This window comes from Entelurus aequoreus, linkage group LG10 (assembly GCF_033978785.1).
Source record: "Entelurus aequoreus isolate RoL-2023_Sb linkage group LG10, RoL_Eaeq_v1.1, whole genome shotgun sequence".
NCBI lineage: Eukaryota > Metazoa > Chordata > Actinopteri > Syngnathiformes > Syngnathidae > Entelurus > Entelurus aequoreus.
In genome coordinates, this window is record NC_084740.1 from 63,127,052 (window position 1) to 63,152,923 (window position 25,872).

A 25,872-nucleotide genomic window follows, 5' to 3' on the forward strand; every position below is an offset into this window, starting at 1 on the left:
CGAATAAAGAACCAACTCTTTTTCTTTACTATAGTGGTCTCGATAACAGGTACCGGTTCTCAAAAAGGGATTCGAGTCCGAGGACTCGGTTCTTTTCTTATCGAACAACCGGGAAAATCGGTTTCGAGCATCATCCCTAGTGATATTGTTATTATAAGCGCTAAAGGAGACGGACTATTTTAGCGGTGCATTGACAGCAGTGAGCTAATGCTAGCTTATGCTGCTATTATTATTATTAGTATCCCTGCTTGGCACTCAGCATCAAGGGTTGGAATTGGGGGTTAAATCACCAAAAATGATTCCCGGGAATCCTAAACATAAACATGTTCTCATGTGATAAACAACACATGCATATTTCCAGTTTTTGTGTATTTCCAGTATGACTGATCTAATAAGAGTTCAGAAGCAATACTCAAGTGACGTAGAATCTACAGAAATTGCCAAAAATATTCAGAGTGTAAAATTCTAAATGGCTGACTGAATTTGTGACGTTCAGACGGTGTTTTCACATACTTTGTGGTGTAAATACAAGTGGATATGTTTAATGGACACAATGAAAAACACAAGTCAACTTGTTTTTCACTCTACTGCTACTTTAAGACAGCGGTGGATTTTGCTCCTGTTTGATGCTGATTGGCTCTGTGGGGAGTGGGACACATTAAAACATTTGACATGCTTCTCTCTGTAAATATTCACGCTGCTCAACACTCCAGGAGAATGAGCCATGCCGTGTGCATTATTACACCGCCATTATTTCATTAGAGAGGCCTCCAAAATGGGTTTGTAGGCAGTGAATGAAAGAGAAATATTAAAAGAGCACGGTGAATAGATCTGCTAGTGTTTCACACACTGCATGGATGGGGGGGGGGCAAATAATGAAGGCGCTGAGAATAATGAAGCTCTTTGATGGGCGCGATAGCTTGTCATTCGCCTGGAGACTACACACAGATATCATCATTTCATTCAACCTGTCTATTCATATTCAGGCATAAAGAGCAGCGTGTGGGAGGGAGAAGAAACCCACTGTCAGTTATCTTCACCAGCAAATATTACTCCAATCTTGGAATGTAATGAGACAGACAGCAATAACGCTCACATCAGAGTTGTTAGAGGGATAAAGCCAGCGCTGGTGAGAACTGGGAAAAGCCTGAAGAAAAATATTAAAAGAGCTTATGAAAATAAAAGGCCAAGTCTGGCGTATTAGACACCTAATAGAGAACCGCACATTTAACCTTTGGAAAGAAAATATTGCACTTTTGATTGACACTGCTGTATTGACCTAAAAATAAGTGTATTTTTTTCCCTGAAAAACAATCTGAAGAAGGCTGTCCTAAAGTTGTAAACTAGAGAGTCCTACAGGTGGCGCTAAACAACTTGCAAGTTTTTAGCACACCTGTGTGAAGTCGGCCCCCCTTTAGTATTGCAAGTATTAAAATAACTTTGTGCTGTAAACTATTTCATTTGTGCCGTTATGGTTTTGAATCCATCCATCTTCTCCCACTTATCCAGACTTTTCATTGATTGATTGAAACTTTTATTAGTAGATTGCACAGTACAGTACATATTCCGTACAATTGACCACTAAATGGTAACACCCCAATAAGTTGTTCAACTTGTTTAAGTCGGGGTCCACTTAAATTGATTCATGATACAGATATATACTATCAGATATATACTATCATCATAATACAGTCGTCACACAAGTTAATCATCAGAGTATATACATTGAATTATTTACATTATTTACAATCTGGTAGGTGGGATGTGGAGGGGGGGATTGGGTTGATATCAGCACTTCGGTCATCAACAATTGCATCATCAGAGAAATGGACATTGAAACAGTGTAGGTGTGACTTGGTAGGATATGTACAGCAAGTAGTGGACATAGAGAGTTCAGATAGCATAAGAACAAGTATTTACATTTGATTATTTACAATCCGGGGATGTGGAGGGGGGAGGGTGTTAGTCAAGGGTTGAGGTATGATGTGGAAGGGAGGGTGTTAGTCAAGGGTTGAAGTTGCCTGGAGGTGTTCTTTTAGTGCGGTTTTGAAGGAGGATAGAGATGCACTTTCTTTTACACCTGTTGGGAGTGCATTCCATATTGATGTGGCATAGAAGAAGAATGAGTTAAAACCTTTGTTAGTTCGGAATCTGGGTTTAACGTGGTTAGTGGAGCTCCCCCTGGTGTTGTGGTTATGGCGGTCATTTACGTTATGGAAGTAGTTTGACATGTACTTCCCTCTTCCCAGCCACTTGGTCCAGCTCTTCCCGGGGGATCCCGAGACGTTCCCAGGCCAGCAGGGAGACATAGTCTCCCAAACGTGTCCTGGGTCTTCCCCGTGGTCTCCTCCCGGTAGGATGTGCCCTAAACACCTCCCCAAGGAGGCGTTCAGGTGGCATCCTGACCAGATGCCCGAACCACCTCATCTGGCTCCTCTCCATGTGGAGGAGCAGCGGCTTTACTTTGAGCTCCTCCCGGATGACAGAGCTTCTCAACCTATCTCTAAGGGAGAGACCTGCCACTTGACGGAAGAAACACATTTGTACCCGTAATCTTGTCCTTTCGGTCATAACCCAAAGCTCATGACCATAGGTGAGGATGGGAACGTAGATCGACCGCTAAATTGAGAGCTTTGCCTTCCGGCTCAGCTCCTTCTTCACCACAATGGACTGATGCAGGGTCCACATTACTACAGACGCCTGTCCATCTCACCATCCACTCTTCCCTCCCTCGTGAACAAGACTCCCAGGTACTTGAACTCCTCCACTTGGGGCAAGATCTCCTCCCCAACCCGGAGATGGCACTTTTCCGGGCGAGAACCATGATCTCCGACTTGGAGGTGCTGATTCTCATCCTTGTCGCTTCACACTCAACTGGGAAGCGATCCAGTGAGAGCTGAAGATCCTGACCAGTGACATCATCCAGCACACCCCACACTTGTCCTATCGGTTTGTTTTGTCCATTACAGTTTTCCAGTTATTATTCATAACCATCCCCTTCACCAACATGCTGCTGTGCGCCTGCACAAGTGCTGCTCACTGCTCTTGCGTTCTCTGCGCACAGCAAATCTGCACAAAATAAAATCCAATCTGAATTTTTTGTAGGATTTTACAATGCAACTCTATGAGTGACAAGAAGGGGCCCTAATTGATAAAACACTGTACAATTATTGTAAGACGCAGGAATTCCATCGATCACTTTATTGCGCCAAACTGTTTGTATTGGCTTGTAACCACACTAGGAACAGTAGGAAAAAAAACTTATTTTCAGAAAAACCGGTCATTTTCTGGCGCACTTACCCACTGATGCGTTTATTGCCACGTAAAAAGTCGGACAGTTTCAACACCACACAAAGTGTAAATGCCAGTTGGTTACACTATAACATGTGTGCTTATTCTACTGGCATTTATCAATCATGAAATGCTGTTACTAGATTACACAAATGATTATCAAAATATATATTTTGCAAACCCAAAGTAACAGCCATGCACACTTTATTCCGTGCTTAAAGCTCATTTTGCAACATGAGAATATTTTGAGGGGTACAAATTATTTCCATAGTTGGACCCCCACCCAGACATACAATACTAGTTAGTACATAGATCATGGGTGTCAAACTCTGGCCCGCGGGCCAAAATTGGCCCTTGAGGTGATATCAATTTAACACTAGAGCTGGCCCGTCAATTATATAGAGCGGCGTTGCCGCGGTAACACCGCATTCACCGCTAATTCTCATACTTGCCAACCCCCCCAGGAGACACCCAAAAGTTCAGTGCCCCTCCTGAAAATGGTCATGTCCACTTTTCATCCAGTCCAACGAGTGCTGGCCCAGTCACATAATATATGCGGCTTCTGCACACGCAGACAAGTGAATGTAACGCATACTTGATCAACAGCGATACAGGTTACACTGAGGGTGGCCGTATAAACAACTTTAAAACGGTTAGAAATACACTCCACACTGTGAACCCACACCAAACAAGAATGACAAACACATTTCGGGAGAACATCCGCACCGTAACACAGCATAAACACAACAGAACAAATACCCAGAATCCTTTGCAGCACTAACTCTTCCGGGACGCTACAAGGTGTGTGTGTGTGTGGGGGGGGGGGGGGGGTGTATTTTGTAGCGTCCAGAAGAGTTAATGCTGCAAAGGGTTCTGGGTATTTGTTCTGTTGTGTATATGTTGTGTTACGGTGCGGATGTTCTCACGAAATGTATTTGTCATTCTTGTTTTGTGTGGATTCACAGTGTGGCGTATATTTCTAACAGAGTTAAAGTTGTTTATACGGCTACCCTCAGTGTAACCTGTATCGTTTTGTTGATGAAGTATGCGTTGCATTCACGTGTGTGTGTGTGTGTGTGTGTGTGTGTGTGCGTACAGAAGCCACACAAATCTTGTGACTGGGCCGGCACGTTGTTAGAAAGGATGAAAAGCGGACGTGACGACAGCTCGTAGAACACGTTAAAGTTAGTTAAGTTAAAGTTAAAGTACCAACTGTCACACTGGGCAGCAGCGGTGCCGTGCCCAGGAATAATTTTTGGTGATTTAACCCCCAATTCCAACCCTTGATGCTGAGTGCCAAGCAGGGAGGTAATGGGTCCCATTTTTATAGTCTTTGGTATGACTCGGCCGGGGTTTGAACTCACAACCTACCGATCTCAAGGCGGACACTCTAACCACTAGGCCACTGAGTAGGTCAGTGCCTTTAAGGCACGCCCCCAAGACTGTGGTCCGGGTGGACTACGAGATATAATGACTGATATATATGATATGATCCAACCAAGGTGTTCACCTTGGTTGGATAATGAAGGTTGCCTCAGCTCAAAGCCTGAATGAACTAGCATCCAAGAAAAGATGGCAGGTATCTGTCTTGGGCACATCAGATTAGATCAGTGTGTTGCAAACTGAGCAGTTTAAAGTCCTGAATGGTTGCTTTATTCATTGTTATTTTATTTTCAAATGTATTAGCCTGTGGAAAAAGTTAATGTTGATATTTACCTCAGAAGGCTACAAATAGAAAAGAGGCATTCAATTTTTATTTAAATTGTATTTGATATGCCATTGATATTTTTTAATTATTATTATTATTATTATTTGAAACTGGATTTTGCATGTCACTATAAAGTTATATAAGCCTTGCTTGTTCAATATTCAATGCAAAACTTGTTTGGGTCCCTATTAAAAGGTTAATTTGTTCAACCTTGGCCCGCGGCTTTGTTCAGTTTTACATTTTGGCCCACTCTGTATTTGAGTTTGACACCCCTGACATAGATCATGAAAAACAAGATTTATTTTGTGTGTTATTTTCATTGTAAGTGGGCCAAATCACTCATATAAAATAAGAAAATGGATGACGTCACAAGTCAGAAAATTTATTTTAGAATAACTTCAACACTGTAACGTTAATATTTGCAATGACGGCGGGGCCACCTTCACACAGGTTTTTAGTGCTGTCCATTTCAAACACCAGTGACCTGGAGAAATACTGCTGACCGTAGAGAAACACGTGTCTCAAAGGCTGCTACCAAGCAAGAAGGGAGGAGCTATGGAGGTAATTGTAAGATTAAGGAGGCAAAATATCAATCAATCAAGGTTTATTTGTATAGCACCTTACAACATCACAATGGTGCACAATGTGCTTTACAGGACAAATAAGTTCAAAGCAAGTATTAAAACCGTAATAATAAATACTTATAGCAATTGTTTGTTAAAAGCCAATTGAAGCACATATGTTTTAGTTGAGATTTAAAAGCTTCTATCTCTGTGAAGGCTCACAACTCAGGTGGGAGGGCGTTCCATAACGTGGGCGCGGAAAAAGAAGGATCACCCCATTTTTTAAGTCTAGTCCTTGGTTCTTCCAAAGATGTGTGTAAAGATGAGTGCAGATTCCTAGGAATATAAGGAATTAAACACGATTGTCAAATAAGATCCATCTTCCCAAAACAGGTGTTTGTCAGGTTCAAACACTGATGACATCTATTAATCAGACAAGAAGCAAGGAATCATGCAGAGACAGAGTTCAATTTAGCTCATGAGGAGAACGCATGGAGCTGCACACTTAGTCACAGTCTCGCCCTACGCTTGAAGGTTCAGCTCCCGCGTCCCTCTATTTATTCAGAGTTCCATAGTCAACATCACTAAGGCCGCCTCTAAAAGGAGTGGTCACATATATTATGCAATGCAGGTCCAGGACGCACAATATGTGACGGAATGTGCTGGGGGCCTTGTGATTTCGCCTTGTCCCCGCTTTGTCTGCGTGTTGTCATCTTATCTTCGTTGAGGTCCTTGAAGTCTCTGCTTCGTCTGCGGGCTGTCATCCTATCTTCGTTGAGGTTGTTGAAGTCCTTGGCTGTTAACGGGCTAAAACAAAGATAACATCTACGGCTGAGGCCACCCCTCAGACAAGAAGTCTTTGTCCTTGCACAGATTAGAAAAGTCCAACTTGAGCACAATAGCTAAATAACTAAAGCAACGGACTTTAAGCATACTAAAGTTAGTGTGATAATTTATACATAATTATTCTAATAGTGTTGAAAACAAGAGTGGTCTACAATGGTGGTAGCTCAGTTTACAAGAACATGGGTTGTATCTGAAATCAGCCCCGCCCATTGAAGATGAGCTGAAATCAGTTTCATTGGTGTGTGGCCCTCCCAAAAACACCACAATCTTAACGTGTAACGCAAACTGTTTGAAGACCATGTCGCATGTACTCCAAACAACTGGAGTAGTTTCAGGAAATAATATAGTATTGTTCAGCATTTACCCTAGACGGTGTGAAGCTGCTTGTCTGTTGTGGAACAATAAGAATGAAGACATTGGTGTTTATGTTGCATTCACACGTATGTGAGTGACCAACAAGTGATGTCTAATGCTCCACTGTCCAGATGGTTGAGTGAGGGCTAGATATAACATTTTGGAACACGTCAAACACAGCATCTGCAGCTTGTCAATATTTTCATGGGTAAATGTTGCATTTGACATGACTATAAATAAAGAAAGAACTCTTAAACATATATGCATTCTCCACACAGACTCCGTGACAGGGCAGACATGGTAGGACTGTATATTGTTTCTCTCGTCTGTCTCAGGTCCTTCCGGTGGTTGGAGATAAAAGTCAAGTTCCCATGGACTCACAAAGACTAAAACAAGTCATTTACTGGAGTCATGGCACAGGATGAAGTTAAAAAGGTTGACTTTATGTAATAGTGTGATGTTGTTGCGCTATATTATGAACTAGACAGGGTGTTATACTTTATTTTGAAGTATCGCTTTTATTTTGAAGAACCGGATGTCCGGTGCAGGAAGTGTCTTTGCTGTTTTTTCGATTGGTTTACTTCCTCTTCCTTCGGACGTTTGAATGAGAAGGTAATAGTTCTTCAATGCTCCGTGTTTCTTCATATTGTAAATATTCTTCCTAAACGTTCTAGATACTTTAAAAGTTAACCCAATAATGTTGTGTGTACAAGGGATGTGTTTAAAGTCATTTTTATGCACAATTTCGTTTATTTAGAAGTAGAGCGTCGACTTTGTGAATTGTTTGGTAGTATTTACACCTGATATTTACCTCACACAGGAGCAGATATCACTCCGCCCGAAAGTTGTGACCTGTGTGTGTGTGTGTTTCGTGTTTCCAACGCAGGTATGTGGATTTGTGCATTATTATTATTTTGTGATAAAACGTTTCTGTTAATGTAATTGAAGTTATTTTTATTTGAATGAATGTTTGTTACTTTCTCTTCCTTCGGACGTTTGAATGAGAAGGAGCAGATATCACTCCGCCCGAAAGTTGTGACCTGTGTGTGTGTGTGTTTCGTGTTTGCAACGCAGGTTACCAATAAATACTGAACCGACGGCATGGCGAAGTGTCCTTTATTTTAAAAAACTACACAACGCAGAATGAGACTCACTACATTTACACTCACCTTAGTGTTTACCATCAAGTCTTTCTTTTGACAGCCCCTCGCGGTAAAGTTGTCCCAGTGCAAACTGAGGCAGTATTTGTCATTGATAAAACTTTCGGCGAATGAAAATTTAAGACATTTCTTTGGAAAGTTCATTATTTTGAAGACGACCAATAAAAACGCAATAAACGGGGACGGAAATTTGAACCGGCAAATATAAAAAAAACAGAACACCAGCAGAAAGCGATAATGGATTAAAAAAAACAAAAACGGGAGTTTTGAAAAATCCGCATCCTGGGGACCCGCAGGCTTCCGGAATTGTGCGTCCGGTCTGATTTCAATGCGTAAAAAGACACAAAAAGTGCGTTAACGCCAACACTGGTATCACCTCGGTCCAAACCTGATTCCTTCCTTTGCTCACTGGAGCGGATTCCTTTTTGAACATTTCCTCACCACCATTTTAAGATGCTTTTAATGACCAAATAAAGGCAAACTAACGATGGTGACATGGAACTAAGCCTTGGAGACAGTGTGTGCTTTCACAAGCCTGCAGACACTTTGATGACATCCACAGCCAGGCTTGGAGTTACAACCTGAGCTGTGTCCACACTTTTAGGGCTGCACAGATGGATGAATTTATTGATCTTTACGGGAGCTCAGACCCTCTTCAAAAGGTGACTGGCTCCTGTGTGACTCAACTGTCCACACCACACCTCTTATACTGGCTTCCTCAAAGGATTGTGATTGGTCTACGGAGGTTTCACAACTAGATCATCCCCAATAATAAAGGTAAGAATATACTGTATTTTATTCATTGTTTCACTTAACTCCCTCAAACTTGTCATCTGCTCATTTTACAGCCGCTGGTCATGCCAGCAGAGAAGCTCTTCCAATGGTTTCTTCTCTACGATGGAGGCTCAGCCAAGCTCAAAAGGTTCCATTATCTCTTTTTTTTTCCCACAGACAAAACTCCTTCCATGCAGGCTTTATTATGAAAACACAATCTAAATGCAAATGAATGAGTTGCTTTCTGATTTGGTGGTATACAGCTTTCTTTGGCTCTTTGTTGTCAAATGATTAGAGGTGGTTTCGGTGCCAAGAGCGCTAATTAGAGTTCTACTGGTTGGTCTGAGAACATAAGACATTACATTTGCTGTTTTAACACAAATGTGCACAAAAAGTTTGTTGCGGTTTTTGAAAGTAGCCTACGTATCATTCCGGGGAGTGGAATGAATGCACTGCAAAAAGTGAAATCTAAGTAAGATGAAATATGTCAAATAAGGTGATATTTGCTTATTTTCTGTCTGATAAGATCATTCTTCTCACTAAGCAGATTTGATGTTAGAGTGTTTTACTTGTTTTAAGTGTTTTGCTCCTAAATGATGTCAGTAAGATATTACAGCTTGTTGCTGAGATTTGATGAGCTATATTGAGTAAAACATGCTTGAAACTAGAATATCAAGTGTTGTGTCATCAACACTCACAAGTAGAAAACTACTTTTTTAAAGTCATCATTTCTTATTTCAAGCATGAACAAAAAAAATCATGATTTTGAGACAATTGTGTCTCATAATTAAAACAGATGACAGCCAAATGGACTTTGCTGTTTTATTTTCAATGAAACAATATAAAATATGTACTCATATAGTAGTACAGTTGGCACAGTACAGTAAACTGACAGTTAATATTTAAACATTTAACATTTCAAACAATTTTGAACAGAAATAGTTCATGCACATTCAGATGAATTCTTCAAAATTACAATTAAAAAATGTTGTCCGGGGGCCGGGCTGTATATATGCACACTAATTGACTGAAAGAGCACGCACTTGGCGCGATGATGTCATGTTATCCATGGAAAAATGCATTTTTAGACAATATGATTAGCCTGAGCGGCTAGGAGACCCCGAGAGTGACAAGCGCTTGCCTTGTTGCCTTTCCATTAAAGGCCTACTGAAAGCCACTACTAGCGACCACGCAGTCTGATAGTTTATATATCAATGATGAAATCTTAACATTGCAACACATGCCAATACGGCCGGGTTAACTTATAAAAGTGACATTTGAAATTTCCCGGGAAATATCCGGCGCGTGACGAAGTCAGAGTAACGGAAGTTATGGTACCCCGTAGAATCCTATACAAAAAGCTCTGTTTTCATTTCATAATTCCACAGTATTCTGGACATCTTTTACAATTTGTTTAATGAACAATGAAGGCTGCAAAGAAGACAGTTGTAGGTGGGATCGGTGTATTAGCAGTGGACTACAGCAACACAACCAGGAGGACTTTGTTGGAGAGCAGACGCGCTAGCCGCCGACCTCACCTTGACTTTCTACGTCTCCAGGCCGCCAAACGCATCGGGTGAAGTCCTTCGTCCTTCTGCCGATCGCTGGAACGCAGGTGAGCACGGGTGGTAATGAGCAGATGAGGGCTGGCTGGCGTAGGTGGAGAGCTAATGTTTTTAGCATAGCTCTGTGCGGTCCGGTTGCTAAGTTGCTAAGTTAGCTTCAATTGCGTCGTTAGCACAGCATTGTTAACCTTCGCCAGCCTGGAAAGCATTAACCGTGTATTTACATGTCCACGGTTTAATAGTATTGTTGATTTTCTATCTATCCTTCCAGTCAGGGGTTTATTTTTTTTGTTTCTATATGCAGTTAAAGCATGATGCTATCACGTTAGCTCGTAGCTAAAGCATTTCGCCGATGTATTGTCGTGGCGATAAAAGGCACTGGATGTCCATTTGGCGTTCTCGACTCTCATTTTCAAGAGGATATAGTATCCCAGGTGGTTTAAAATACAAATCCGTGATCCACAATAGAAAAAGGAGAGAGTGTGGAATCCAATGAGCCAGCTTGTACCTAAGTTACGGTCAGAGCGACAAAAGATACGTCCTGCACTGCCTCTCAAGTCCTTCACTGTAACGTTCCTCATCTACGAATCTTTCATCCTCGCTCAAATTAATGGGGTAATCGTCACTTTCTCGGTCCGAATCTCTCTCACTCCATTGTAAACAACGGGGAATTGTGAGGAATACTAGCTCCTGTGACGTCACGCTACTTCCGCTACAGGCAAGGCTTTTTTTTATCAGAGAGCAAAAGTTGCGAACTTTATCGTCAATTTTCTCTACTAAATCCTTTCAGGAAAAATATGGCAGTATCGCGAAATGATCAAGTATGACACATAGAATGGATCTGCTATTCCCGTTTAAATTAAAAAAAATAATTTCAGTAGGCCTTTAAGAACAATAAATTAGTTTTTAGTATAAGTTTGCTGGTTTCAAGAAATGTAATGCCGAGTGCATATCATTATGTCAAGATAATGGCACTAGCATTTACTTCATTTAAGAATATTTTTCAACATATTGAGCAAAAAGTTCTCTTTTTTTTCTACCAAGAAAAGTGCACTTGTTATTAATGAGAATATACGTATTTTAAGGTGTTTTTGGGTTCATTGAGGTTAGCTAATTTGACTTGTTTTGGAAAGTCTTGACAAGCCAAATGTTCTTGTTCTATTGGCAGATAATTTTGCTTAGTTCAAATAAAATACCCCTCATTTTTGTATTTTTTTTTTCTTGTTTTTGAACACTGACTTTTTGCAGTGTGAGTCCAAGCCCTGTTTCCATAATGGCACGGGTTCCAACATAAACAGTAGTGACCAGACCGATAAAAGTGTCTCAGCACCTGCGCAGATATTGTACAAGTAACGTCTTGGAAGTTAACGTGAAGTCCCCAAACAAGAGTCTCGCTCTTTTTCTAAACTTTATTTCCCCACCTCAAGGTGCCAACAGACCCTCATAACAGAGCTACCTAGTAGCCACAACAACAACAACAACGCACTTCCTCATTATGCACCATTGACCGGAGGTTGCATTCACGAAACCCCGGAATTATGAGCACCAACTGTCAGGTTTGTCACTGACAGTTTGCAAACCCTGTTTCCATATGAGTTGGGAAATGGTGTTAGATGTAAATATAAACGGAATACAATGATTTGCAAATCCTTTTCAAGCCATATTCAGTTGAATATGCTACAAAGACAACATATTTCATGTTCAAATTCTTAAACTTTTTTTTTTTTTTTGCAACTAATAATGAACTTAGAATGTCATGGCTGCAACACGTGCCAAAGTAGTTGGGAAAGGGCATGTTCACCACTGTGTTACATGGCCTTTCCTTTTAACAACACTCAGTAAAGGTTTGGGAAGTGAGACACATTTTTGAAGTGGAATTCTTTCCCATTCTTGCTTGATGTACAGCTTAAGTTGTTCAACAGTCCGGGGGTCTCCCTTCTGCTATTTTAGGTGCCACACATTTTCAATGTCTGGACTACAGGCAGGCCAGTCTAGTACCCGCACTCTTTTACTATGAAGCCACGTTGATGTAACACGTGGCTTGGCATTGTCTTGCTGAAATAAGCAGGGGCGTCCATGGTAACGTTGCTTGGATGGAAACATATGTTGCTCCAAAAGCAGTATGTACCTTTCAGCATTAATGGTGCCTTCACAGATGTGTAAGTTACCCATGTCTTGGCCACTAATACACCCCCATACCATCACACATGCTGCCTTTTACACCTTGCGCCTAGAACAATCCGGATGGTTCTTTTCCTCTTTGGGCCGGAGGACACGACGTCCACAGTTTCCAAAAACAATTTGAAATGTGGACTCATCAGACCACAGAACACTTTTCCACTTTGTATCAGTCCATCTTAGATGAGCTCAGGCCCAGCGAAGCTGACAGCGTTTCTGGGTGTTGTTGATAAACGCTTTTCACCTTGCATAGGAGAGTTTTAACTTGCACTTACAGATGTAGCGACCAACTGTAGTTACTGACAGTGGGTTTCTGAAGTGTTCCATGTGGTGATATCCTTTACACACTGATGTGGCTTGTTGATGCAGTACAGCCTGAGGGATGGAAGGTCACGGGCTTAGCTGCTTACGTGCAGTGATTTCTCCACATTCTCTGAACCCTTTGATGATATTACGGAGCGTAGATGGTGAAATCCCTAAATTCCTTGCAATAGCTGCTTGAGAAAGGTTGTTCTTAAACTGTTCAACAATTTGCTCAGGCATTTGTTGACAAAGTGGTGACCCTCGCCCCATCCTTGTTTGTGAATGACTGAGCATTTCATGGAATCTACTTTTATAGCCAATCATGGCACCCACCTGTTCCCAATTAGCCTGTTCACCTGTGGGATGTTCCAAATAAGTGTTTGATGAGCATTCCTCAACTTTATCAGTATTTATTACCACCTTTCCCAACTTCTTTGTCACGTGTTGCTGCCATCAAATTATAAAGTTAATGATTATTTGCAACAAAATAAAAGTTTATGAGTTTGAACATGAAATATGTTGTCTTTGTAGCATATTCAACTGAATATGGCTTGAAAAGGATTTGCAAATCATTGTATTCCGTTTATATTTACATCTAACACCATTTCCCAACTCATATGGAAACGGGGTTTGTAGTTATGTTTTTGTTTTTTCCTCTGTTTGTCTTTATTTTCTGTCAGCGTTCTTATTTGAGTTGTTTCCTGCTTTTCTCCCTGAGCGCTGTTTTCCCTCAGCTGCGGCTGATTGGCACCTGGCCACACCTGGTGTCAATCAGCTGGCTGCTATTTAAACCTGCTCTGGCCTCCAGTCAGTGCTGGAGTATTGTCATTGTCGCTGTCGCTGTTTGTGGTAAGCTGTTCCTGATAGCTTTTTGCACTTTGCTGTCTCTAGCTCCTTGTTTCTTGTTTTCCTGTTAGCTATATCCTGTTAGCTGTTAGTAGGGCCGCAACTAACGATGAATTTGATAATCGATTAATCTGTCGATTATTACTTCGATTAATCCATTAATAATCGGATAAAAGAGACAAACTATATTTCTGTCCTTTCCAGTATTTTATTGAAAAAAAAACATACTTATTTTGGTTATTGTTTCTCAGCTGTTTGTAAATGTTGGAGTTTATGAATAAAGGTTTATTTTTAAAAAATAAAATAAAAAAAAAATAAAAAAATAAAAATAAAATAAAATAATAATAAAAAAAGCCTCTGCGCATAGCATAGATCCAACGAATCGATGACCAAATTAATCGGCAACTATTTTTATAATCGATTTTAATCGATTAGTTGTTGCAGCCCTAGCTGTTAGCTGTTTCCAGTTAGCCTGTTCCTGGTTTCTGGTTTGTGTATTCTCTTAATTTTCGGACATTAAATCATGTTTTCCTGCACAAAGCCTGCCATCTCTGCATCTTGGGGTTCGTCACCAATACTTGGTGACACCAACATTACAAACAATATGTAAGTCGTTTTTGCACCTTCTCTATGTTGTGTATTGCTGCAGTAATTAAAACATTTTCATGTGGTTTGTATTTCTTTTTTTTAATGTATTACTTTTCATTTAATTTATATCATTGAAGTATTTTAATCACTAGTCTGTTCAACTTAAATGTCACAAAATTCCATAAAAATTAAATGTCATCGTTTCCATCCATCCATTTTCTACCGCTTGTCCCGTTCGGGGTGACAGGGGTGCCGGAGCCTATCTCAGCTGCAATACTCACCGTTTGACCGCAGTTATCATTATTATACGACTGCAAAGTAAGCACCATATGAGAAGGCAGCACTTTGATATAAAGCAGGTGAATTCAGGACAGAATTTGTAGCAAAGTTTCGTTCTGTCCTTCTCTGCTCATTGCCGTCTTGGCCACTTCAATACATACATGTGCAATGTGCACATGTATGTATTTCACATAGTTTTCTCTATGTAAAACTATATCAAATATGGCTTGTGTTGTAGGTGACTTGAACAGATGAATTATTTCTAAGGGAAAATGGCTTCGGTTTTTTTCTGACCTTTTGGAAGGGATTAGTACGGAAAGCGAGGTAGCGTTGTCCTCCCTTGTAATTTATGTACAACATAAGTCAGCTTGATTACTGGATGTTCTGTGAACAAATATTTACTCCTTGACTTGTGCCGCAGCTAATTTGAGCCGATTGTCTTCTCAATCAATGACACTTTGACCCAGGTGACCTCAGTCCTGGAACTCATCTATGGAAGACAACTGCTGTTCACAGCCTATTGATTACCAATTGCAGTGAAGCTTTTTGTCAAATGGGATGGTGATGGATGTTCTTGACCCATAATCTGAGAGGCAAAACATGCTTGACAAATCCAGTTTTAAGGTATCAGTATGGGATGGGTTCTCATCATCAGTGTTGGGACTTACTTTGTAACGCGTTAGTTTCGGCGGTAACTAGTAGTCTAACGCGTTATTTTTTATATTCAGTAACTCGGTTACCGTTACTACATGATGCATTGCGTTTATCTGCAAATAACAATATATAAATAATAAATGTCAGTGTTTATCTGTAAATAACAATATATCAATAATGTCAGTGTTTATCTGTAAATAACAATATATAAAAAAATAAACGTCAGTGTGTATCTGTAAATAACAATATATGAATAATAAAAGTCAGTGTTTATCTGTAAATAACAATATATAAATATTAAATGTCAGTGTTTATCTGTAAATAACAATATATCAATAACAAATATCAGTGTTTATCTGTAAATAATATATCAATAATACATGTCAGTGTTTATCTGCAAATAACAATTTATAAATAAACATGTCAATGTTTATCTTTAAATAACATTAAATAAATAATAAATGCCAGTGTTTATAGGTAAATAACAATATATAACTAATAAATGCCAGTGTTTATCTGTAAATAACAATATATACATAACACATGTCAGTTTATCTGCAAATAACAATATATATATATATAAATAATAAATGTCAGTGTTTATCTGTAAATAACAATATATCAATAATAAGTGCAGTGTTTATCTGTAAATAACAATATATCAATAATAAACGTCAGTGTTTATCTGTAAATAAGAATATATAAATAATAAATGTCAGTGTTTATCTGTAAATAAGAATATATAAATAACAAATGTCAGTGTTTATCTGTAAATAAGTATATATAAATAATACATGTCAGTTTTTATCTGTAAATAATATATCAATAATAAGTGCAGTGCTTATCTGTAAATAATATATAAATAATAAATGTCAGTGTTTATCTGTAAATAACAATATATGAATAACAAATATCAGTGTTGATCTGTAAATAACTATATATATATATATATATATATATATATATATATATATATATATATATATATATATATATATATATATATATATATAACAAATGCCAGTGTTTATCTGTAAATAACAATGTATAAATAATACATGTCATTGTTTATCTGTAAGTAACAATGTATAAATAATACATGTCATTGTTTATCTGTAAGTAATATATATAATAATAAATGTCAGTATTCTTCTGTAAATAACAATACATAAATAATAAATGTCAGTGTTGATCTGTAAATAACAATATATAAATAATAAATCTCAGTGTTTGTCTCACGCCGACAACACAAACACATCGGCTTTAGCGTTAGCTTGTTAACAATAGCATTCTCTTCTGTTCTGAGACTAATAACTACAACAAATGGAGTGTCACTGACTACTTGTAGATTTAGACTTAGACTTCCATGTATTGTCATTCAAATGTGAACTTTACAGTACAGATAAGAATGACAATTTGTTGCATTAGCTGGTTGTAGTGCAGGATAAAAGAGCAATAAGGTGCAGATATAAATAAATAGATTACTGTACAGATAAATATATTGCACTTTTGCATATGCATCCACGTTTATGGATGTATGTTATATTGTCTTTATATTCCAGCCACTTCATCCATTTTTGGGGGGGAATTGAGGGGATTATTATGATGCGTTCAAGAGTCTTATGGACTGAGGGAAGAAGCTGTTACAGAACCTGGAGGTTCTGCTACGGAGGCTGCGGAACATCTTTCTAGAGTCCAGCAGTGAAAACAGTCCTTGGTGGGGGTGGGAGGAGTCTCTGCAGATTTTCTGAGCCCTGGTCAGGCAGCGGCTTTTTGTGATCTCCTGGATAGGAGGAAGAGGAGTCCTGATGATCTTTTCCGCCGTCCTCACCACTCTCTGGAGAGACTTCCTACTGAGGCACTGCAGGCTCCAGTCCAGGCAGATATGGTGGTTGTACAACATGTAATAAAGCAATTAGTTAATATTTGGAGTTATTTAACTCCTTTATTTCACATTATCCAACAAAGTCAGAGTAGTAAGCAGCTGAGGTCGCTGCTTCAAGTCCAGCTTCATACTCCTCCGTAAATACCTTTAAAAAAAAAAAAAAAGTCTGTCCAATTCTTGTAACTTCACATATCGAAATGAAGTTCGTAAAACTAATAAACAACAATAAACTGTATATAGTTTAAAGACTACAGCTGAGTAAAACACTGCAAGAAAGTTCCACTGATCAGCATTCTTCAACACAAAGATAACTCACTAAAGTTCCTGCATTTTAAAAGTTCCTATTGTTCTTCTTTCTCTCCGTTGTCAAGTTTGTTGTCATAGAAATACACAAGAAATAAGAAATAAACAAGTATATTCCAATGGTGTTTGAAAAAGAAGTTTCAAAAACACCCCCAACTGTGTTCAACCAATCAGCGTTCGACAGTACAGCCCGCCTCCAAAAAGGTTCCTGGTCACTTTGAAAAGTCCCACTGTTAGAATAATTATGTACAGTATATACTATCATACTAACTTTATGCTTAAGGGCCATTGCTATACATTATTGTCAATTGTGCTGAAGTGGTATTTTTGTATCTGTGCAAAGCTGGCGGTCCAAAAGATTGCCAGCTGGCTTTATCAGTGTTGTGTCCAGACTTGGCCTGCTGGCTGCCAAGGCCGAACACCGCCGTGACGCAGACAGAGCAGAGACAAGGCAATAAGACCTGCGTCAAATAATTTTCATTTATTTTATAATCATATATTGTGTCTAACTGGAGTTGTCGAGATTACACCCTTCCTTCAGCGACAGCTTCAGTGATGTAATAGGGCCCTTCCAAATAAATAGAGGAGGCGCGCAGGCTTGACTTTTAGAACGTAGTTTGGATCTGTTACTAGAATACAGCCCAAAACACGTGTCTCTTCGAGCTAAATTGAACTCTGTCTCTGCATGATTCCTTGCTTCTTGTCTGATTATTAGATGTCATCAGTGTTTTAACCTGACACCCACCTAGCTAAAACGTTCCTAAAAAACTACATTCCCCCAGGTAGTTTTTGGTGGAAGTTTAGAAGTTCCTGAGGTGGAAAAGGGCCTAATGGCGTGTTCAAGGGCCGTGTGAATTCTGGGGTGCTGACTGCCTCCTGTACATAGCAAACAGTGCATGGCTGCGGGCTGAAGGTAAAAGGATATCCATGCATGCAGCCAGCGATAATGGAAGAGAGAAGTTGTGCCCTGCAGCAACAAATCTGTCCCACCACTGTAAAGGACCCGTCCCCGCCTTTAATTGAAATCAAGTTATTCTCCAGCGATGGCGAACAACTTCTCAGACATTCCCACTCATTCATTTCTTATTGGCGTTCCACAATGACAGCTGCTCCATTATTTAGTCGTCTGGCATTTCTTCCCCATTGATTATTTCTCTTTTATGGACAGAAAGCAATTGAATTTCCAGACTGTATGTCATGTCGTACACGTTTCAATTGGGGGGGGCTATAACAATGTAACCAGAACATGGTGGCTTTGGGCAGAAGGGACTGATTAACTCACAAACGGTGCAGTGGCAATGGCTCCTTCGGGCGAGGCAAGCTGGCGTGAGGCTTTGCAAGATAATTGGACTTTCTGGAGTTAAATTTTGGACTTGTTGAGAGGCCCCTGGCAAGCGCGTTCGTGGGTTTCTTGATTAAGTTGTCCGTGGCACACAGAGTAATCATGGGACCATGTTACACAACTTGGACAAAAAGGGGTATTTTACAGGATATCACAGGCGAATACATCAATAATGGTAATGACTTTGACGATGAGTCTGTTTCGGTGGTCAAAGTGTCCTTGGAAGTAATGAAGGGGGGCTGATAAATGGCCATGTTCTTTGGCTGAAAGCATAAAGCTTGTTATGCATATTTCTTTTGCAGGCGGCCAACATTAGATTGCACCGTTGCTGTCTGATTAATCTACACTGCTGACTTATTTATTTGTGGCAAAACGGGCGATGAGGTTTTTCCCATACAGTTTCCACTAAGCCCAGCTCATTTAACTCAAAGGTTTATGAGATCTGTGCTAAACTGACCAGTTTTTCCAACGGCCGCATTTCGGATTTTTTTTACAGTGAGCGTACCCCGAATGAGGACTTGTCATGCTTTGTTGGGTTAGAAGGAACAAGTATGGTTTTGTTTGTTCAGCTGTGAACGTGACCACCAAGATGTGACAGACTCTCACTGTCGGAGTTCCATGGACCACCAAGGACTGACATGACTTCGAGCAGGGTTGTGACTTTGTTTATTTTTTCAAATAAACCTTAGTGCAGGTCGCTTTTCAGCTCCTCTTCTCTGCTCGCTCTTTGGTTCGCTTTTCAGCCTCCCTCGTCTTCGTCTGCGTCTCCCGCTTGGTCGCTTTTGCTCCTCATGCCCTGCTGGCTCTCCAACTCCTTCTGCCCCATCGTTCTCGGCTGCCGCCCTTTTACACACTGGGAGGGGATTACACAATTGTGCGCAGCCGGGCGATCCACGCACCTGATGTTTATCACGGCAACGATCCCGGCGTGCCCCGCCTCGTCGCTGGCCCGCCGGCCACGCCTCCTCGCCGCCATCTCGGGGTCGGCCCCGGCGTGTCGGTCTGCCAGCCACGCCTCCCCACACAAGACTAACCCTGACAAATTAATTTCACTGAAAACAAATCAAGGCTTGCTGGAAATACTTGACCCTGCTCTGGGTTCAGTCTCTTGCTGAAGGACACTTCCACATGGTGACCGGGGATCAAACGCACAACCATCGGGTCGGGGGCCAACCACTCTACCACTCTGAGCCATGCTGCTCAAAAACCAGGGCAAAAATGTTTACATCGCGGTGTAGTTGTTGTTTGACCGTGAATATTTTTCAAAGTTGAAAGAGATTGCCCTTTAGTGCGTCACTGATGAATGTTCTGGCAAATCCATCATGTGTCGTCAGCTGTCAGACTTGGGGGGGAAAAAACAATTAAAGGTTTCTCACGCAGGTCGAGCTGCCACGATAGTCAATGAAGCAAACTGTGTGTGTGTGAGAGTTGCCGCCGGAGATAGATTCATTAGGAAATGCCAGGCAAGGAGGGATGAGTGTGGAAGACAATTAAATGACCTCCAGCGTGAGGGTTGAGGACTCAAGGGACTCGCGAGTAGCGAACTGGAAAGACCAACTCATCTTTAGAGAAAAACACCCTAACCCAAATAATTTGGCAACTTGGCTGCAATCATAAAGCAATTAAAGCAGTTTGGGTCTGAAGAAAGACCAACAAAAAGCAGCTCAAGTGAAGAAGACTAACTCTGTAACGCTTTGATCTGGACGTGACCAAAGGACAAGATCACGTCTAGGCCAGGGCTCTTCAACCATCAGCACGGGGGCCAAATGACAACATAGCTGATTTCAGTTCAAAACTGGGAGACAAACACTTTTGCAGCAAATTCCTAAAAAAGACTTGAGTGCTCCTGTTGTAGAGAATAACTTGAACCACTGTTGGCAGATCCTTGCACTGACAATTTAACAAACGTAGAACACTAACTTGGGATTTTTCTGAACTGAGGCGTGCCTCAAGGCATCCCTTTAAGTCCTCTCCATTTGGGCAAATTTTTGATTGATGTCACTGTTGTTGTAGCTTGTTTACTTTAGTAATTTGTTCAACTTCTTTACTGATATGAGTGGTGTTCCTCAAAGTTCCATTTTAGGCTCTCTCTTTTTCAGCACTTCAACGGCTGGCCTGTGAGCTCATTAAAATAACTCACAATTTTGCAGCACATTCTTAAAAACACTGGAGTGCTATCATGAAGATGATCTTCAGCTACTTTTTTTGCAGAAAGTCCTTGAAGAGGAACTGCTCTTTTTTGGAATCTTGCCTATTGTTCACAATCATTATGAGAGACAAGAGAAAAGTTTTTTGTGTTTTTGCTTTCTAACATATAAACATGGGCTCGTTCTTGGTGTCTAGCAATGCAGCTAATGGGAACAATCCATTCTACCTCTAAATCCCTTTTAAAATGAATTTAAAAAGTGTCAATACTTCATTTATGTTGTGTAACCTGTATAATAACAAACTGTACAATATTGTTATTGTAAGAGTGAACACTGAGGAACTATTACTCTGGTGTACTAACACATCTGCGTGCAACGGTATAAGCTGTAAAAGCTAACTACGGCAAGAGATGATCTCGCTTCTACGTCAGCAGGAAACGTGTTTGAGTTTGTAACACACAACACTGTGATAGAACACCAATCTGTACTGAGTGAAAAACATGAACAATCATATTACAGTAAGTGTAAAGTATTATTCCATGTTTTGTTTGTACACAGCTAGCCAGACAGTGTATGTAGTGTAGTGTACAGTGATGTGCTGCATGTATCATGATCAATAGTATAGTGACTCACTCCATGGACTGTCGTACATTTGGTCCAGCTGTCCACAAATGTTTTTTTCTGGTTTATTTGGGGCAAGCACTCCATTTATGTTGAAATAGCTTGGCTCAAATTTCAGATTTGCAGCGTGACCATGTCACACTCTCTCCGTTTCCGTCTGTTCCAATGTTTCACTCTTCCTTCGTGCTCGCTTCTATAAGCAGCAGGTCATCCTCCGTATTTTCAGCTTCAAAAAGATAAGGTGGTGAATCTTCATTTGTCCAAAAGTAGTCTTCTTCATTGTCTGTTACCAAGTCTGCCATGATAGGAAAACACTCTCACATTTGAATTTGGAAGTAGGAACACACATGTTGCAAGAAGTCGGAAGTGCGCTGCTATGGAAACGGAAATAAATGCGCCGAAGAATTAGTTCCGGCTGTGCATATAATGATAAAAATACGGTAGATATTGTACATATTACATATTGTTATAAAAGTGTCCGTTACTACATTATATATATACTTGCAGTGTGTATATTGTACATATTACATATTGTTATGAAGGTGTCTGTTACTACATTATATATATACTTGCAGTGTGTATATTGTACATATTACATATTGTTATGAAGGTGTCTGTTACTACATGATATATATACTTGCAGTGTGTATATTGTACATATTACATTATGTTATGAAAGTGTCTGTTACTACATGATATATATACTTGCAGTGTGTATATTGTACATATTACATATTGTTATGAAGGTGTCTGTTACTACATGATGTATATACTTGCAGTGTGTATATTGTACATATTACATATTGTTATGAAGGTGTCTGTTACTACATGATATATATACTTGCAATGTGTATATTGTACATATTACATATTGTTATGAAGGTGTCTGTTACTACATGATATATATACTTTCAGTGTGTATATTGTACATATTACATATTGTTATGAAGGTGTCTGTTGCTACATGATATATATACTTGTAGTGTGTATATTGTACATATTACATATTGTTATGAAGGTGTCTGTTACTACATGATATATATACTTGCAGTGTGTATATTGTACATATTACATATTGTTATGAAGGTGTCTGTTACTACATGATATATATACTTGCAGTGTGTATATTGTACATATTACATATTGTTATGAAGGTGTCTGTTACTACATGATATATATACTTGCAGTGTGTATATTGTACATATTACATATTGTTATGAAGGTGTATGTTACTAAATTATATATACACTTGTAGCGTGTATGTTGTTCATATTACATATTGGCTTTTCTGTCCTGCCTCTGGTGAGGGCGGTCACATTTTTTTTCCTGCTCCCTCTTCTCCCAGCTTGCTCTCTTTGTTTTTGTTTTGTCTGAACTTTTTTGAAGCCTCTTTTTGCGCTGTCCTCCAATCTAAACATCAGACATGGAAATGATCAGCTGGACTCTCGACGCAATTGACAAAATCTTTTCGACGAGGAAAAGAGGTTCGGGGGAGCCTGGCTGCCCTGATGGAACCATTGCTACGGGGTACGTGAGAGATTCCTGGGATAATGGAGAATCATGTGCCTCTCAGTCCTTTCCATCAAGGATGTGGAAGACATCTACCTATTTGGGGCACCTGCTGATTGGGCTGGGCATTGGTCTGGTGTATCGGCAAATTCGTAAGACGATGGCAGCCACTCAAGGAGCCCAAAGGCTGTTCGTCGCAATGGATGGTTTGGGCAGGGCTGTGGGAACACAGACTGTGGCGATTTTGAACTGAATCGCAAGACGTATGTGGGCTCTGTACCGAGGATGTCGTTGTGGCTTGTACAGCCCTTTGAGACACTTGTGATTTAGGGCTATATAAATAAACATTGATTGATTGATTGATTGATTGAAGATGGATCACATCATGGAGAAGCTTGAAAAGGAAAATTGAATTGAATTTGAGTGCACCCAGCATGGACGAATAGAACAAACAAGTCATTGTTTTGTCTGCTCGTGGAAAACAAACATCCTAATCTACGATTTGACTCCCTCGAATGGCCTTGACGCTGTGGAAACAGGACCAGGCTGTTCTGAAAAACACCCCCGAGGACACCTCAATGATGGACGCTTTTGACCTCCCTCCCTCCTCAACGACACCTGGAGTCGAACTTTTGCAGATCGGCCTCAGTCTATAAAAAACATTACATCATCACTCCCAAGACAATTGGGCACACAAGCACACACCCCCCCTCCCCCACCCCACGCCTTCACCACCGCTTGTTTCCCCTCGGGGTGATAGTCGGATGGCAGCGCTTCATAGCAGCGGTCGCCTTCCAGGGTCCCAACTCCCCACCCCTCTGTTGCTAGTTTGTTGTGATTAAATGTAACGTGTTTATGTGTGCATTGCATGGAGGTTTTTTTCCCACTCCAGACTAGACCCCCTTAGGAGCCCAGTCTAGATTGTATTTTTTTAATCATCTTTTTCCCCAGCGTTTTACCTTTTTCCCATCTTCTACGGGGCGCCTTATGGCGACCCATCATTGTTTGTCTCATCTTGTACTTGTGCAATGACAATAAAGACCTATCTGATCTGATCTATCATATGAATGTGTCTGTTACTACATTATATATATATATATATATATATATATATATATATATATATATATATATATATACATACTTGCAGTGTGTATATAAATGTTGTTGGAGGGTTTTGAAGTTGTTTTAGAGACTTTGCAGGCTACAACGTTCACTCCTATTATCCTCATCTTGCGAGCGTTTTTTTTAATCATCTTTAAAATCATAAAAAAAAAGACCTGAGTTTTTGTCTCATAATGATTGGCAAAATGAGCGAAAAAGTGCAAGTTCCCCTTTTAGCCTCAAGGCGCTCATAGATGAGACATTTTATCAGGGGAATAAGGTCAGCTCCAGTGATTGATGTCCTCTTTTATGAGCGGTAATACAGACGGTATTATTTGTGCATCCAGAATGCTCAATCTCAAAGACATTTGGTCCAACGAGGCCGTAAAAAGTCAATATACGAGGGAGCCTGTGTAATAACATCCTTATGTTTGCGTGTTTGAATATTATGCATCCATAAAACATGTCTGGGTATCTTTGTTGCGATGGCGATAGCCCCCCAGGCCGGGCGTGGATGCTCTTTGAGCGCTTGTTTATGGAGTGTGGTGAGAGCAGGTGCAACAGTCGTAGATTATTTGTTGATCCAAGCTGTGTCGCCAATGTGTCTGCGATATGATCTCCATCTCCGCGCTCCAGGAATATGCATGAAGGAATTATGTGGGGCAACCAACATGACAACATCTTAATGAAGTTAGGTGATAAATATGTATGAGGTAAACTAGCAGTTCTGATAACTCCATAAACAAATATCAAATATTAAATCCGTTCAATACAATGAAGCAGATTTACAATACAGTACGTTTTATGAAAATATATCAAAAGACCAGTGGTTCTTAACCTTGTTGGAGGTACCGAACCCCACCAGTTTCATATGTGCATTCACTCAACCCTTATTTAGTGAAAAATGTAATGTTTTTTTCAAATTCAAGACAAAGTTATGTTTTTGGTAACACTTTAGTATGGGGAACATACTCTAAATAACAAAGACTTAATTTAGAGTTTTTTGGACACTAGGGGAACATATTCTAAGTAACAAAGGCTTAATTTAGAGTTTTTTGGACACTAGGGGAACATATTCTAAGTAACAAAGACTTCATTTAGAGTTATTTGGACACTAGGGGAACATATTCTAAGTAACAAAGACTTCATTTAGAGTTATTTGGTTAGGGTTAGAGCCAGGGTTAAAGAGTTAGGGTTATAATAAGGCCCTGCCAAATAAGACATTAATAAGTACTTAATAAGGACTAGTTAAGAGCCAATATGTTACTAATTTGCATGCTAATAAGCAACTAGTTAATGGTGAATACTTGTCCAGGGTGTACCCCGCCTTCCGCCCGAATGCAGCTGAGATAGGCTCCAGCACCCCCCGCCACCCCAAAAGGGACAAGCTGTAGAAAATGGATGGATGGATGGATGTTCCCCATACAAAAGTGTTACCATGTTTTTTTACTGGTGCACACAATTAACCGTGCATGAACATCACCTTGTTCAAAAAACAAAACCAACACAGTGCATAAACTCACAACAAATGACACACCTGCAAATCAGTCTGACTTCTGCTGTTGTCGTATCTGTAATACGCCCATAGGGAGAAGTTTTTATTTACACAAAGAGTCGGGTGTGTTTTGACCTCCGCCGAACCCCTGAGCCCGACTCTCCGAACCCCTAGGTTCGATCGAACCCAGGTTAAGAACCACTGAAATAGACCTCATTTAAAAAAAATAATACGACACACAAATGTCTTGTGGTTTCGATGCTACCTTGAAGTACTTCATCTTTCAATATTTCTTTAATTTTAATACATAAACTGTACCCTACATAGCTGGGCTGATGCATTGTATTTAATTTGATT

The 25,872-nt window shown here is 40.0% G+C and overlaps 1 protein-coding gene across 1 annotated transcript in view; it reads left to right on the forward strand.

The window, feature by feature from the left end:
- The first annotated feature begins 7,752 nt into the window (after nt 1–7,752).
- LOC133659175 (collagen alpha-2(IX) chain-like) overlaps nt 7,753–25,872 on the forward strand; it is a 117,264-nt gene continuing 99,144 nt past the window's right edge. The window contains exons 1-3 of the mRNA XM_062061911.1: nt 7,753–7,836; nt 8,527–8,699; nt 8,771–8,844. Coding sequence (XP_061917895.1) covers nt 8,820–8,844 — 25 coding nt within the window. The 5' untranslated portion in view covers nt 7,753–7,836; nt 8,527–8,699; nt 8,771–8,819. The remainder of the gene's footprint in view (nt 7,837–8,526; nt 8,700–8,770; nt 8,845–25,872) is intronic.